This window comes from Brassica oleracea, chromosome C9, assembly GCF_000695525.1.
Source record: "Brassica oleracea var. oleracea cultivar TO1000 chromosome C9, BOL, whole genome shotgun sequence".
NCBI classification, from domain to species: Eukaryota; Viridiplantae; Streptophyta; class Magnoliopsida; order Brassicales; family Brassicaceae; genus Brassica; species Brassica oleracea.
This window is the reverse complement of record NC_027756.1, coordinates 42600825-42618162: the sequence shown is the minus strand read 5'-3', so window position 1 is coordinate 42618162 and position 17338 is coordinate 42600825. Positions and strand designations below refer to the sequence as shown.

Below are 17338 nucleotides of genomic sequence, written 5' to 3'. Positions count from 1 at the left end.
CATACAACTTTAAAATAAAAAATTTTAAATTGCATAATATACTACCGTGCATATATATTATAGTAACACTATATTCATGTGGGTGGTTAATAGTTAATAGTCAATTTATGAAATACATTAATAAAATTTAAAAAATTGCACATTTGCTAAGATTTAAGAAATACATTAGTCAATTTAGGAAATGCGTTAATAAAATAAAATAAAAAAACAAAGAATAACTAAATGTAAGTTTATTAATGAGAAAAAGACAAAAATAGCACTAAATCAAGTTAATGTTCCCAAACTAGCACTCAAAGTCAAAAGTCACAAAAATAGCACTTAATGTTTTATCAAAAGTCACAAACTTAGGGTTTAGAGTTAAAGGGTGGGGTTTAGGATTTAGGATTTAGGGTTTAGGGTTTAGGGTTTAGAGTTTAGGGTTTAGGATTTAGAGTTTAGGGTTTAGGGTTTAGAGTTGAGAAATGAGGTTTTGGGGATAAGATTTCAAATTTTGAAAAATAAAAAAATTAAAATTTTCAAAGGATAAACTTAGAAAGGTGATATTTTGGTCATTTTAGTTTTTAAGTGCTATTTTTGTGATATAAACTTAGAAAAGTGCTATTTTGGAGATTTGCCCCTTATTAATTACTCTAATGGCATTCTATTGTAAATAATTGGAATATCTTAAGGTTATTACTTATTTATACTTCTTTTTTAATAGATTAAACTTTAGAAAATAGTTTTTTAGTTGTGATTTGAATCCATGGAAACAGAATATTCGTTTTGAAAGATTTAATGATAAAAATTATTTTATTGTTAGAAGGACATAAAACACTATATTTGTAAATTAGGTAAGTAAAACATGATTTTCAATGATTAATTTTGGTCCATCTTATATATTAAAACAGAAGTCACAACCTTGATTCATGTTTGATTTTTAAAAAAATGGACCAAATGGACCTATTCCTAAAAAATCATGTTACATTTAGGGTTTGACTGGTTCAAACGCAGCGGTTATGGTTGCAGGTGGTTGCGGTTTCTAGCGGTTTTAAAAGATTTGTACGACTGATTCTGCGGTTAGAAATTGGTGTGTTTGCAGGATACTTATGACTGGTTAACTATCAGATGCAACAACAGTTAAATAATAAATTAACAATATTTACATTTTATATAATTGTAAAAATATCAAAAATCATAATATTTTAATAAAATATAAAATTATGTTTAGAAAGTTATAGTTTTAAATTTTTTTAAATTATAGAAAATATTTTTATTTTAAAATTTATAAGATTAATTAAAATATAATTGATATATTTCAGTATTTTTATAATTCCAATTTAAGGGGGACTTATTCAAACAAGAATTTGTATGAAATTTAGTGATTTTAAAAGTTGATGGACTTTTAAAAGTTGATGGACTTTTAAAAGTTAAGTAAACTTAACAAATAATTTACATAGATTTCCATTGACTGTGATTGATCTTCATAGATTTGCATACATTTTTTTTTTTTATAAATCCTTTAAAGGAAATATGTAAAAGTTCTTTTAGAAAACTTTTCAATTTTTTAAAAGCTCTCTGTAAGTAGAGACGATAGTAAGAGATGATATACGGGTCAGAGATGATGTACAACAAGTCCCTGAGAAATCTTCGTGGCCGAATCAAGTCACAAGATCGATCGAGATCAACTCTTGAGGATAATCTATTGTAGCCATCTTGGACCTCATGTTGCTACGTACGATTGGAATCGATGTTCCTTAGTAACACTAGTAGCGATGAGTTGAGCCACCTCAGTCCTTCCTTCACCCACATGATCCAATTTCCACTACGAAAAGACACAAGGAGATGATGAATGTTTCGAAAATGATAAATGAGTGTTGGATAGTTTTCTGTCCATGGCAACGATAGGAGCTGCGCCTCGAAGAATGAGTTGGTAGAAAGAAGGATTGTCAGCCATGAAAGACAACTTTCCACCACTATTGCTTACGCTATTCTGCCAAGATGATGACACTCAAGCATTGATGCTTCTTGTTATGTTGTAAGAACATCATCGCTGTTTTTTTTCTTTGTATATGATTTTCTTCTTGTTACAGTTTTGAAATAAATGGGCAAATGTTGAAATTATTTTACTTCTTTGTGTAACGCTACGGAATCAAAAGTGTGTTTTCTATTATATGGATTTTAAAACTCTTATGAGTATACATCAGATTTTCAAAGTTGAGTCTCATGAATAAAAAAGTAAAGAATTTATATCCCAATAACAATAGAGTTTGATAGAATTAAAAAATCAATCATAAGTAAACTTTTTGAATAACAAAAGATTTTGAATAGATTTTAAAAATCTTTAAACCAATAACAATGGAGTTTACTAAGAGTTTAAAATTCCATCTACCAATAATGATGGATTTTCAAAATTTTATAATTCACCTAGACTCTATCTACCAATAACCCCCCCTAATTTTTTTCTTGAATATTTTTATTTTTATTTTTGTATCTATATTGTTTAAAAAAAAAATTATCCTCACGCAACCGCGCACAACCGCAACGCTAGCTGAAACCAGCTTTTGAATTTTTGAGGTTTAAAGCGGTTTGAAGCGATTTAGAATGGTTCAGAGCGGTTTGAGTGATTGTTGCAAAACGCCAACAATCAATTTTTGTGACAAAAGCTGCGTTTGTGGGTGGTAGCGCAGAAACCAGTCATACCCTTAATATCTAATCTTATCATATAAATTTTTATTGGGCTATCAATAATTGGATTTAAACAAGAGACTATGAGCTAATTTTTTTTGACAACATAAGAGACAAGAAGCCTATGAGACCACCGGTTCAGATAGCCAAACCGGGAGGTAAATATCCATGATAGAAGCACAAATTAGCACATTGTCTATGATATGAAATAACCGAGCCATGTCCTGCACTTTTGGTGTTGAATTGCCGAAAATGCCCCTCTAGGTCTTACACACGAGATGCTGTGGAGATTGACACAGCAGTTGGGGAAGGCTTCTTACAGGTTTGACAGAACACTGTGCAGAACCATAGATTAGACCATAGGTGAGTTCTTGTCCACACGTTTTTTATGAGTATTGAGTCCATTTTTGTGACTTCTTGTCCACATGATTTAGTAAAAAGATATAAGCTTTATTGATAATACAATAAACAATATGTTTTTTCCAATTTTTGTGACAAAAAAATAGTTTTTTCCAATTTAAAATAATTTCATTAATTTTCTTTTCTTAAACACTCGTTAGCTTTTGTAAAAAGGTGAAATGTGATTAACCATAATTGTGATTAACCATAATTGCACTTTGTGTCATGTGTGAAAAAATACTATGAAATTTAATACTGTCAAAAATAGCATATAAAATGCTAACGTGTATGAGTAGAGTTATCAAATAACAATTGTGATTAACCAATACTGCACTTGAGCTATGTTTTAAAACAAATCGTCAGCGAAAAAAGTAAGAAACATATTTTAAATACAATCAAAATTAGAAATTGTACCACTCTACAATTAAGTTAACGATTATGGAATATGATTAGCGATACTGATATACTTTACACATACTCTGTAAAAGCCTAATAAAATAGTTAGAGACAAAATAATTATGAAGAAAATTCACCGTGACTTAGCAATGTTTTAAAATAATTGAGATACATACATAGCGAACTTTATTTAAAGAGTACCAGATAACATATTGCAACAGTACATGATCATAGATAAATGGTAGTAAGCTTATGAAAATTGAAAACCTGATAAATACTCTTTTAAATTTATGATGAACTACATTAAAACTCATCGATGAATTTGACTATTAACACGTTACATATTTTGTTAGCGAGTAACAAATTTTGTAACATGTTACACATTTACTGTAAAAAAATATAGTCTATGTTTCAAATCCTCTCTAGAAAACCCTAGCGCATCTCATCGTTTCGGCTCCGACGGCGGTGGTTCCGCAGGCCGTCGTCGGGAGCTCCTTGTTTTCTTTTCCTCTTTGCTCCATCGGCTTTCTCCTCCTCTTTGCGGTCTTTGTCGAAGCTCTTGTTTGCTTCGCCGCCTCAAGCCTCTGTTCTATTCGCGGTAGATCTGAGAAGTTTGGCGTGGGTGGTGCCAGATCTGGTGTGACGGCGACGTTTTCGAGCTAGGGCCAGTCGATGGAGTCGGGTTCATGGGTGGTCGGTGCCCTCGTGTCTTCGTTGGAGATCCTTCCGGCGGATCTGTAGGTACCAAGGCGGTGGTGAGGAAAGTTCTCGAACCAGGGTCGATCCTCTTTCCCGTCTGTTCAGATCGTCGGTGTTTCACCAACTTTTTCCCGGACCTAGGGTTCGGACCAGGAGATTGATGACGTGTGGAGTCCTGATGAGGCTTCAATCCCGGCGGTCCTTCATCTTCCGCCTCCCTTCGGCGAGGTCTCTTCTTGGCTGGTTTTGAGTCTCGGTTTCTTGGTTCGTCCGGATCCGCTTGGCTAGTGTGAGATCCTGTGGCTGGTTCTCAGTCGTGGGTGCGTGTTGGGAGCTTCCTCTCTCGGTGTTGTCGCCCGGGTTTGGGGGTTTCCGTGACAGCGCGTGTCGAGTCACGAGACTACATCCGCGTCTCTTTTGGTGTCTCTGTCTTTCAGACCCGAGCTCTTGACTGTGGCAACGCGTACTTCGATCTCTTCTCCCATAATAATTGTCATCTTGTGGCGATAGCTCTGTGTTTGCAGGCTGGTCCTCTGCGTGTGGATAAGTGTTAGTTGAGCACTCGAGCTCTAGCTAGTTTGACGGTTGCTTCTTCCAGAGGAGATGTGCCCAACATGTCCCATTACTATCGTGTGTGGTGGGTTAAATGGGTGTATACGGTTCCGGGGGTTTGAGGGTTGGAGACAGCAACCTCCGGTCTTCATCCCGAACGACGGCACCGCCTGTTTGTGGACTCTCTTCGTGCTGTCGGTGTGGCAATTTCAAACGGGCTAGCTGTTCCATGGTTGCATTTCTCGGTGTGGTTTGATGTTTGAGTCTCTCGGAAGCTGTAGGTTTTCCCGTTGCTTCAAGGTTTGAGCCGCCTTTCTCTCTGGGAGCTCGCGGTAACCGGGGTCTCGTTCCTCTCTTTCCATTCCCTTGGGAGCATCAACGCTTCGCTATCTCTAGTTCACACTTAGGTCCTCAGGTTGTCGACTTTGAATCTATTTGTTCACTAGGTGCTCTGTTTAGTTTACATTTCTGCATTCATCTTCTTATAATTTTAACATTTTACAAAAAAAAAAAAAAAAAAACATGTTACACATTTTGTTAACATTGAGTGCAACTTTTTAACATGTTAAAAGTTTTGTTATCGAATGATATTTTATTATAACACATTAAATAAATCAATAACTTAATAATACACTATATAATTCCATAATATTTACCAATTTAACATACTACTAGATTCTGACCCGCCCTTAAAAAGGGCAGGTATATTTTTTGTTTTACATCTTTTTAGGTCTTTTCAATTGGTAATTTAAATATAAGTCTAATGGCATAAAGCATAATAAATAATATTCTAAATAATGATAAAGATAAAAGAAATAATAGTTGGACCATACTTTTATCAATGGGTCACACTGCTATTTTAATAGAATAGATTTATTATTTAACGGTTATCATATAAAGTTAACTACCTGATTTTAAAGTTAACGATCCAAATAAAAGAAATCCCCATGTTAAAAAACAAGTTAACATGTTAACAATAACATTATCATGTGTATATATATATATATATATATTGTTTGTTAGTCGGTACTATAATTTTTAACTGATACATTGGTTATTATCGGTCACATGATTTGATACCAAAGAATAAACATTAATAATTTTGTATAGTATTGATTTTTTATAATACTAAACATATTTATTACTTGTCAACAAAACATGTAGTACGTTTTCAAACAATAATATACATGATACATTTGTTTTGTTGGCCGTATAAAAAACAATACCTAGTTTTAGTATCAAATCATGTATAAGTTAATAAACCATGTAGTATGTGACAAATGTACAGGAAACTGTATCAAATAACAAATCAGGTATCAGCTAAAGAAAACTATTTACGTCGTGCTCTACCCATTCAATTCATGTTTTTCGTCAGATCGAGAATACATAGTGAATCATCTAACCACCACTCCTTTGTAACCAAGTTTGCAGCAGTTAACAAATCATATATCGGTTAACAAACTGTGTATCAGTTAACAACACTTATTTTAAAACTTTTTGTAACAGTCACATGATTTAATAACTAACGAAATATGTCTTCCCGAGAATTACAGTATTAAAAGGGAAATAAATTATTAAATGAAAGAATGTGGTTATTACATGTAGAATTAATGGGACTTTTTGTTTCCTGGAATTGAAACCCCCCATAAGCAACATCCACTTTAAAACCTATAGTCAGGAGTATCAAGTAATGTTGCTTAACCCAAGGGATAAAAAGATGCTTTCTTTGGCACATGCAGAAGCCAGTCTGTAAGCTATCCGTAAGTTATTATAATATGCTAGGGACATAATGGGAATAAAAATGGGTTTAGAATGTGACGGGTAGAGAGTGAGTTTAGTGTTAAGTTTAGGTGTATCCACACCAATTTAGATGATTCATTGGATTTATAGATAGTATAAATTAAATATATATAATTTAATGTTGTAATACTATACCTATATATGCTAAATATTTAAATATTTGTCGATGTTAACTTTTAAAATTATAAAGATTTTTTTTTAAATAACAAAAATCATATTATCTAACAATGATTAATCTTTATTACCTTAAACCAATGAAAACAAATTTTAAACTATATAGTTTATTTTAAAAATTAAACAAAAACTAAATGTTTCATTATTTACTCGATAATAAATCTATGAAGTGAAAAATTTAATTTTTTAAAAACTTTCTAAATTTGTGAAATGTTACAATATCTTTGAATATGACAATAAAACAATATTTTACTAATCTTTATATATATAGTTATGATTTTAATAATGAAATAATAATCCGAAAATATATATATAGATAAGAAGATACAAATACATGTGAAAGTTTGAAACAATTTATTCAATGAAAAAAATATACAGTAAACTTATTATGTTTTAAAAATTGATAGACAAATATATATTATAATATATGCCAATTTAGAATTGAAAACAAAATATTTCTATAAAAATAAATGAAAACAAAAATCCGCGCGGTTGCGCGGATCTAATCGAGATCTAGTTAATTGGATTAAGATCTTTAGGTAACAATATATTTGCTTTTTTAGATAAATCGGATGTGATGTGCAAGGTGGTTTTAACATAATGATATACAGACAATGTTGATTGTTATCGGTTTATTGATGCTGATTGCTTAGATATAGGAAAAGTTTTTTAAATGATATTGATTTAAAAAATATACGAAAGTATTAGTTTAGATATTGTGGACTGAAAATATCTTTTAATATTCTTTAAAATTTTGACTCATTTTATTAAATTATCTAAATCAAAAAAAAAAAAATTTCATCACAAATGGTTTGTAAATATAAGGAAGAAACTCAGAAATGTAACAAAAAAATTATGAACTAAAACTCATTTTGTTTTATATTGTGGACCTGTTTTGATGTGGTAGGTTTTACAAAATTGTTATAAAGAAGTATGAAATTGAATTATTGATTGGTTGGATTTGATTCTGTTGAAAATACCAAACCGAGAAATTAATGGCATTGAAACATGTACACAATGATTCTGTAGACAAAACTAAACCAATATTAATTGTTAAGAAAAACGGTATAGTTGGTTTGCAAGGTAACTTTAATTTCGGTGGTTTATAATTATGCTAAGTGTCGCTTAATAAAAGCAATGGCATTGAGTTGTAATATTAGAAGTGAATTAAGGGTTATTTCAAATTTGTAATAGTTTAGATATTCTTATAAGTTGATAACCAAAAATCACTGTTTTCTTAATTTCATTGGTACCACACGCACAAGTAGACAAAAAACTTAAAAACACAAGCATAAGGAATGACCAGGTACTGGTTCCTGCACAAACTATCTTGACCATGAACCACCGAAGCGTCCAATTTTCATCGCGATTTTCCAAACCTCGATTCTTACTTATCCTCAGATTTCTCACAAGCAAGACACTCTTTTAGCTCGATAATAACACGGGACATGGTTGGTCGGTTTGTAGAATGAAGATCCGCGCATAACATTGCCAACTCAAGAGCTCTCCACGCAGAACTAGTGTCATAAAGCCCACAAAGGTTTGGATCCATGATCACATTAATATCACCTCGGTTAAGCTTATAACAGCTGAAAGAAGTCCAACTGGTAAAATAATTCATTCCTCAAACAAGTACTTTCTTTAAGTGGCCATTAAGCAAATCACTTTTTAAACTTAATTTCAACATCACTTCCTAGTTACCAGACCAAAGACCCATAATCATAAAACTAAAAGGTGTTTTCCATAGTTTCATACTAGAAAATGGAAAGAACTGCATGCATGGATAAGTCATACATACCTTGAGGAAGTCCACCCAGCATTCGGTTCTGTCCCTGAACACTTAACCCTGATCCACTATTAGCTCCCAAATTTAGACGCGACGAAAGGCCAGGAATAGACAATCCACCAGAGCTAATATTCCTCGAGTTACCTCCACCAACCATGTTCCCCATTGCATTTGATGTTATTCGAGGACCTGCGTTTGCCAACAATTGGGACATTCCCATTGGAACACTATTCCGATTACTGAGACGTGGAGAGAACCCCAGGAATAGAACCACCAACTCCATTAATTCATCCTCTGTTTGGGATTCTGGAATGCCCATGTGAGCTATTATGAGATAACTACAGAACAATCACTAAAAAATATAAGATATATATTAAGAAAAATATGTTTTAACAGAATTTTTGAAACCAAATGCACCTGAGAGAGAGCAACATGTATGTTACTTGAATCAAATCCTTGACTGGAAAACTCCCATTAGGTTGTTGCACACCGGGAGATGGTATACTATTCATACTTGAGTTTCTTGATGAAAGTGTACCTCGCATGTTCCCAACATTATAGCTCCCATGAAGATTATGAAGTCCCTGAAGACTTCCTGCATGAACAAAAACAATGAAGCCAGTAAGTTTCAGAACAGAGCAAAATATATTAAAAAAAAGGTGTCAAGATAAGTATCACAACCACCAGAATGATGAAAACTGGGAGACGGCGCACCAGAATACGAAGCATCAAAAGATCTCCCCGACCCATCTGGTAGATTCGAAGCTAAAACCATTGAGAGAGGACTGCAAAAAAAGAATACAAGAAATGATTAAGTAAGACAATAACATATTTTGAGGTTTTCATAATATATAAATGATTAATGGAGGGGGAGGGGGGAGAAGAAGGCATACATGAAGGTTTGATATTGCAGGAGCTGACAATCACGCGAGACAATATATCATTCGGTTACAAGACACACACAACAGCCTACGATCTGAGATCAAACACAAGAACCAGTGCTTCACATAAGACTTAACAACCAACCACCAGAGGAGTCAACATAGTAACTATATACACGCATCAGCGGGAGATAAAGGAATCAGCAACCATGAAATCAACTTCTAACAGGAAATCGATAGGCAATGAAAAGATTCAGAATTATCAAAACTGACGAGGATCCAAATTAAAAAGCTGTCCAAACACAGGAAACTGTAATTCACATAAATCTTAATAACCATGCATGGTGCAGGACCAGAGAAGCCAACATAGTATATAACTAAACAATGTTCATCTAGAAGAAGCAAGAAGATCGGCCGCATATATATTCAGAACGAGAAATCAAATGCAAAAACTATCAAAACTGACGAAAATCCAATAAAAATCAATCAACACAAACGTAATAACACCAGAGCATGATTTCAACAGTGAAGTAACAAAATTGAACTCCGAAAATCTTAGAATCGCGGGATATATATGTCCACACCGTACAGAGGAGGAGAATGGAAGAGGATAGCACTGCCCAATTCATTCTCAAATAACACTCTCTCTCTTATTGCTCAGCAAAAGCCTAAACATAAATAAAGTAAGTAACTAAACCCAACCCTGGTTACTTATTATTATTATACTCTTGATTACTTGTTCTTATCTTACTTCATCCAATACTCCCACGTAAAATCTGAGAAAACACATCACGTAATGCGAGTCCATCAAAATCTTCAATACCATCAAAATCTTCACTACCACCACCATAAAACCCTTGTTATTGTTCTTCCCTTTACAGTTATCATCATCGTACTTAGTCTGATCCATGTCCATCTCACTCCATATCCCCTTCCCGCTCTCTTCCCCGCTTTCCTGAAGCTGCAACGCGAACTCTAAGTTCCACAGAACATCTCCCATAGACGGTCTCTCTATGCCCTGGTCTCGTACACATTTCATAGCGGTTTATTTCAGCAAACTTCTTGAAGCACTCTGGTGTGATCTTGCCTTTCAGAAAGGGATCAACGATCTGATCAAGCATGCCTTTCTTGTAGCAGTTTAGTGCCCACTCAGCTAAGTTCATTTTCTTTTCCGCTAGTGTGAGGTCCAAAGCCCGACGCATAGCGCTTCGATGAGAACTACCCTAAAGGAGTAGACATCTGAACTGTCTGTAAGTGCAAGATGCAAACACAATAGTACCGCAGAAGATAAATCAAGGAGACAAAACAACTACAAGCAACACTTAAGCTTTATTAGAAATCGACTTGTACACTCTATTACAAGATCTGCTTAATCAGCTTTACACAGTCTGTTACACCCTAACAACTGCTACTGAAAGATTCCTAAGCTACCTGCTTGTGTCTCTCTTCCGTCAAGTACTTCAGCCACTGCTTCAGCACGATCCACAACACTTCCAAGAGCTTATCTCTCTCTCTATAAGATCACCCTCTGTGTCTCTGTCTCTTTACAGACGACCCATAGCTATCTTATATTATTCTCCACGTTCCCGAAATCCTAGTCTCCAAGGCAACATGGATACGAACGTCTTCCATAACATTAAGTGCAACTTTCCTTTTCTTGGAATGCGCTTATTCCTCTTCTTTTAATTCATAAACTTGCTCCTCAAGTTTATCCCTCTTTCCATATCTCTAAGATACTCTCTTTCTCTCCAAGTCTACACGACTCCAGCTCAGCACCTTCACTTCACATGGTCTTCACCATTCAACACGACGTCTGCTTTAGCAACTACGTCAGCGACTACTTCAGGGCGGACATCTTACATCTTCAGTCTAACCCTTTTAGCTTTGTGTGCCGATCAAGCACAACATTCTCTTGGTTCAGCAACCACGTTGCAACCATGTTCCTCACCTGGAAACTTCCACACAAAATGTGCTTTTCTCCCCCACGAGATGTGCACCACACCATGATTTTCTCCCCCATGAGATATGCATACTCTGTACCAGAACATCACCATTCTTCCCCTGTTTGATTGCATACAAAGCTAAAACAGATGCTTAGATGTCAAGCCTTACTGACCCAGCCGTCTATTTCTTCATGTGTAATCATGACACAACCCCTGCTGCAGCGGAAGAACAAGTATTGCATCATGACCTGACGCACCTGTCGAACTACCCTTCGACCAGCTTATGTTGAGGACCTGGCTTCCGTCATGTGTCATCTTCTTGACCATGAGCCCCTCCTCATCCACACCGAGTGCTCTCTGCACTCGTTTCTATTGTCTTGGAGTGATTTCACTATCACCCTCCTGAAGATCATCTCGCATCACTTCCTGACGCACTTCGATCTCTTTCTCCTTTGTGCCACAAACAACCTCGTGTCCTAGCTCCAGATTTGATGCTTCTTGATCAACCTCAAGATCACTCTCAACAGAGCTGCACCCTTCTCCTGACGTCTCTTCATTGACCTCATCAAGTAAGCCACTCTTGACTAAGAGCACCTCTTCAACCCTCTTGGGTTTAATGAACGTCTTGTTCACCTTCTTGGTCATGTTTCTGCTCTTCTCACGAGCAAAACACTTCACCTTCTTGTGTCCAACCTTCCCACAGAACCAAGAGCACATCCGATGTTGCTTCTTGCTTGGTCTGACACAGTTGATGATGCACAGATCAGTCTCCTTCCTTGTACCAGCTGCACAACCATGCTTCAGAACCTCCTGTCTGAGCTTCATGTTGTTGCACTGATGTACTACTTTCGGCTTGTTACTCACAGCTGCGCGCTGTAGAACTTCCTGCGTTACTCCCTGTCATACGTCCCGACGTACTTCCTGACAAGCTTCTTTTGCTCCACTTTTTGATGTGCTCCCCTGCACGAAATGTGATAGCCCCTTCTGATGTACGCCAATACTCTCAGCTCCTCGGTATCCCAGTCCCCAATTCACCTTGGCTGGCTGTCCCATTGAGAGTATCTTATCCAAGTCCTTGGTCCCACTATTGAGCATCCTGACCCGCTTGTGACTCTCAGCCAAATCACGTTTAAGCATCCTTGCTCTCTCTTGTTCACCAGTAGCAACTTCTCTCAGCTTGCTAACTTCCTGTTCCAGAGACTCATTTTTCTCATGTACAGCCGCAAGTTCTTCAGCAAGTTCTTCATTCTCTTCACGGCTCTGCACTAGATCGTGTTGCAACCTCAGATTTTCATTCTTGAGATTCAACCACTTATTTAGCAGCACGTGATAATCCTCAGAGTCTGTATCAACGTCCGAATCCGAGGATTCACTGGATTCCTCCTTGTGTGCACCAAATGCAACAAGGTTCTTCATCACCTTTCAATCTTCTTCAGACTCTGAATCATCAGACGACTGCAATGGAACATCTTTTTCCTTCTTTGAGTTTGGACATTCACGCCGTGTGTGTCCAACACCTCTGCACTCAGAACACTTAAGTTCTCTCCGTTGTGCTACAGGACAATCAGCCTTTATATGACTAACACCTTCACACTCATAGCATCTAAGACATTCTCTTCTTCTGCTATTGCCACGATCACCTCCCTGGCGACCATACTGATTCCTCCCACCAGAGGAATTCATCATCTTACCCAAATTCCTAGCCAACATCCCCATGGCATCTTCAACATTCGGAGATCTTTGTCAGCAGCAAGAGCTATACTCCTTGATGCACCACCTGATGTAAAGACTGAACTACTGTATGTCTCCATCTCTTCTGCCTTCATCATACCCACAACCTTGTCAAACTTGAGCTCATCCGTGTTTGTGGTCATATTCAAGACCGCCTTCTGAGCTCCCAACTTCATTGGAAGACAGCGTAGTAACTTCTTTACCAACTTCTTCTCTTTGTACTTCTTCCCAAGTACAAATGCTTCATGCGCCATACCACTGAGTTTGGCACTAAAACTCGCCACAAAATCATTATCAGACCGCCTGAGATTCTCAAACTGCGACCCAAGATGATCTAACCGTGCCCTCTTGACACTCTCATCTCCTTCAAACGAATTCAGCAGGATCTCCCACGCCTCTTTAGCCGAAGTACTCCCCTGAATCAGCTGGAACTGTTCTGCTTCAACCGCTCCAAAAATTACCGACAACGCCTTTGCATTAAACTTAGATGATTGCGTTCTGCCTCTGACCAATCCTCTTTTCGCTTAGGCTTCTTCCAATCTCATGTGACTATGGTAGGCTCCTCCTAACCAATCTCCACAGCTGCCCACGCATCTTCATTGATTCCTCGAATCATCTGCTTCATGCGAGCCTTCCAATGACCATACTGGTCCGCATTCAACATGATCGCCTTCTGCACCAAAACAATCATGTCCATCTTCACCTTCAGGATTTCATCGATAACTTAGGTGCCCCGCTCTGATACCACTTGTAAGTGCAAGATGCAAACACAATAGTACTGCAGAAGATAAATCAAGGAGACAAAACAACTACAAGCAACACTTAAGCTTTATTAGAAATCGCCTTGTACACTCTATTACAAGATCTGCTTAATCAGCTTTACACAGTCTGTTACACCCTAACAACGGCTACTGAAAGATTCCTAAGCTACCCGCTTGTGTCTCTCTTCCGTCAAGTACTTCAGCCACTGCTTCAGCACGACCCAGAACACTTCCAAGAGCATATCTCTCTCTATAAGATCAGCCTCTGTGTCTCTGTCTCTTTACAGATGACCCATAGCTATCTTATATTATTCTCCACGTTCCTGAAACCCTGGTCTCCAAGGCAACATGGATATGGACATCTTCCATAAAATTAAGTGCAGCTTTCCTTTTCTTGGAATGCACTTATTCCTATTCTTTTAAGTCATAAACTTGCTCCTCAAGTTTATTCCTCTTTCCATATCTCTAGGATACTCTCTTGCTCTCTAAGTCTACACGACTCCAGCTCAGCACCTTGACTCCACATGGTATTCACCACTCAACACGACGTCTGTTTCAGAAACTACGTCAGCGACTACTTCAGGGCGGGCATCTTACATAGTCACTGTCAGTCAGTTGTCGACGTCTGTAGTACTCTGGGTCGATAGTTCCTTTCACGGCCGCCGAGATTTTCTGTGTGTGGTCAACTATAAAATCAGTCTTTGCAAGTCTGATGTCAGAAAACTTAGCCACCCACTTCTCATCCAACATCATGTTTGTGGTCTTTGGGCCAGTGTGCAGAAAATGCAGCCCCCTTGCTGCCCCGATGCACATTTCTAGACGTTTCTTCCAAGGAAGAGAAGCATTCTGAGTCTTGTAGAGATGCTCTCTCATTGTCCCGTGAGCCACGTAATCATAAACTAATATCATTTCACCATTTTCATCGCACCACCCAATTAAGGAGACTAGGTGCCGATGTCTTAGTTTGGAGAGCATCTCGATTTCTGTTTGGAACTAGTGAAAACCTTTGTCGGAATTTGAGGTAGCTCTCTTCACAGCTACATTTGTACCACCATCAACATCTCAACATCTCCTCTATACACTTTCCCAAAACCTCCAAGACCAAGCAACCAGGACTCATCGAAGTTCTTAGTAGCCACCTTGATCTCAGAAAAAAGAAGCGACGACACCCTCTTACATCACTTGCATGCTCCTTACGTTTACATTTGTAGGCAACTATCACACATAAACCAACAATAAGAGCTAAAACAACCACCCCTGCAACATACAGCTGGTTCTTGGACGGACCACGTCAGACTTGTGGGACTCGATGTATGGAATCACCCATGAACCAGGTATAGGATTAGGACCGGCAAGATTACCATCTGAACCGTTTATCTTGAAGATCTCAACTCCATTAAGTATGGAGTCATAGTACTCCGGATGTTCCTTCTCATTTGGATGAAGAGCAAACCCAAATACCCTCGCCACTAGGGAGATTCACAATGTAATCTTTGTGCCAAGCAACACCATTCCTTCCCGTCCACCCAACTACATCGGCTTTCAGTTCTGTTGTAAAGTTGTTTAGGTAAATTGTAAATACGCGCTGGTTTATTTTATCAACTACATCCGACTTGCTTCCCAAGACTAGCTGACGAACTTTATGGACATAATGATCTTGTGTTGCGGCTGGAGAGGTTTTGGAGTCTCCGAAAGAAGACAATAACTTGGGTTTGACATCAGAATTCCATGTCTGGTTATGTGTGTCAGTTAAATCACTAAATTATATCAATACTTTTGCATAATACTTTTACATAATAAACATAAGCAAAATATAAGAATTTTTAAGCAAAATATAAGAATATTACACTAAAAATTTCTAAATTAATAATGTTGGGACTATGATAATTTATTAATTTATAGAGTAACTAATTTACAAAGTTTCTTTTTAATTTTTTTTCTATTCTAGAATATTTTTTTATAAGATTAAAAATAATTTATTTGACTATTATATTAACGTAATTTAGAAATTCTACATTCATATTGCTTTTATCATATTATTTGGCATATATAAAATATGATTCATATAATTTAAATGTGTTTTAGATACAATTTTAATAATTATTATCAAAATATGTTGAAATATTAAGAAAATTTCCAAATAATTTCATTTGAATATAAACAAACATAACATGGTTTTTTGTACTTATACAAAAAATTACATATATATATATATATAATTATTAATTTTATGATTTTAGTGGGACCATATATTTATATAGGTTATTCTAAAAAAAATATTATCTTATTATTTTATCGATTTGTATCCGGTACAACTGAAAACTGAAGAAATCTATTAGTCTATTGAATATTAATTTATAAAGTTTATACTATAATGTTTTACATAGAAAACATAAGCACATATGTGATAACAACTGGAAAAATGACCATTTAGTTCCTTAACAATATGATGACTAGGCAACATAAGTCTTCAAGTGTGTGTTGACTTAACAAAATTAGACACCTGAAAAGTCCACGTTGAATACGTAAACCACACCGTTAATTAGTCTAATTTTATTAGTCTTTGTAACACCTTGCTCCTTATCTTGCCTAAATCAATTTTAAGAAGAAAGCACATACAAATACATTGCCCAAACAAGAACTCCAAAACGAATCTTATATGATCTTACACTCCGTAAAGAATGGGTTAATTATTAGAGTCTGAAATTTATATAACTAGAGAAGTAGAATTGATAGGTATTGAAATTGTTTCTGATTTCATTCTTGTCTACAATTTGCCAATCTCTCTGATGTATGGAATCACCCGTGGACCAGGTATAAGATTAGGACCGGCAAGATTATCATCTGAACCGTTTATCTTGAAGATCTCAACTCCATTAAGTATGGAGTCATAGTACTCCGGATGTTCCTTTTCATTAGGATGAAGATCAACAAATATACCCTCGCCACTAGGGAGATTCACAATGTAATCTTTGTCCCAAGCAACACCATTCCTTCCCATCCACCCAACTACATCGGCTTTCATTTCTGCTGTAAAGTTGTTTAGGTAAATTGTAAATACGCGTTGGTTTATCTTATCAACTACATCCGACCCGCTTCCCAGGACTAGCTGTCATGTAAGGAACTCTCATGGACATAAGGATCTTGTGTTGCGGTTGGAGAGGTTTTGGAGTCTCCGAAAGAAGAAAATAACTTGAGTTTGACATCAGAATTCCATGTCCGGTTATGTGTGTCAATTAAATAACTAAATTATATCAATACTTTTGCATAATATTTTTACATATAAGAAAAATATAAGAATTTTTAAGCAAAATATGAGAATATCTTACAATACTAAAAGGGCTATATAATCATCAGTTAGGCTATCCATGTAGGATTAATAAAATCAACCAATAAGAGATCTTTAAATCACCGCATCAATCATTTCTTTTTATCTGAACCGGGCTTTAGTTTGGGCTGATTTTACACTTTTATTCGGACCAAAGAAGGACCATTTTTTCTCCCTATTTTCGGGTGAAGCTTTCACAGCCGGTCTTCCCCGACTCTTCCACT

The 17338-nt window shown here is 36.4% G+C and overlaps 1 protein-coding gene and 1 pseudogene across 2 annotated transcripts; both read right to left on the bottom strand.

Annotated features, from left to right (window-relative positions):
* Window positions 1-7992: 7992 nt before the first annotated feature.
* LOC106317590 (probable NOT transcription complex subunit VIP2) lies at window positions 7993-9999 on the bottom strand. 2 transcript variants are annotated; one of them, XM_013755381.1, is made up of 6 exons: window positions 9936-9999; window positions 9364-9446; window positions 9152-9255; window positions 8888-9065; window positions 8483-8808; window positions 7993-8201 (listed from the first exon to the last, which is right to left on the bottom strand). In XM_013755381.1, exons 3-6 carry the CDS (start codon window positions 9243-9245, stop codon window positions 8110-8112), a joined length of 690 nt encoding a protein of 229 aa, XP_013610835.1. In that variant the 5' UTR covers window positions 9246-9255; window positions 9364-9446; window positions 9936-9999; the 3' UTR covers window positions 7993-8109. The 2 variants fall into 2 exon arrangements, with proteins under 2 accessions (XP_013610835.1, XP_013610836.1); XM_013755382.1 differs by having other exon boundaries at window positions 9155-9255.
* Window positions 10000-10093: 94 nt separating this feature from the next.
* Window positions 10094-16811, bottom strand: LOC106315078 (annotated as a pseudogene).
* Between the last annotated feature and the right edge of the window lie 527 nt (window positions 16812-17338).

Excerpts from the sequence above, each read along its gene's own strand:
- LOC106317590 (XM_013755381.1), bottom strand. The coding sequence starts at position 9,245 with ATGGTTTTAGCTTCGAATCTACCAGATGGGTCGGGGAGATCTTTTGAT. Across the intron at positions 9,066-9,151 it reads CAGTTTTCATCATTCTGGTG|GAAGTCTTCAGGGACTTCAT; the intron begins GTTGTGATACTT and ends TTGTTCATGCAG. Across the intron at positions 8,202-8,482 it reads GCTGGGTGGACTTCCTCAAG|TTCTGCGTGGAGAGCTCTTG; the intron begins GTATGTATGACT and ends TTATGACACTAG.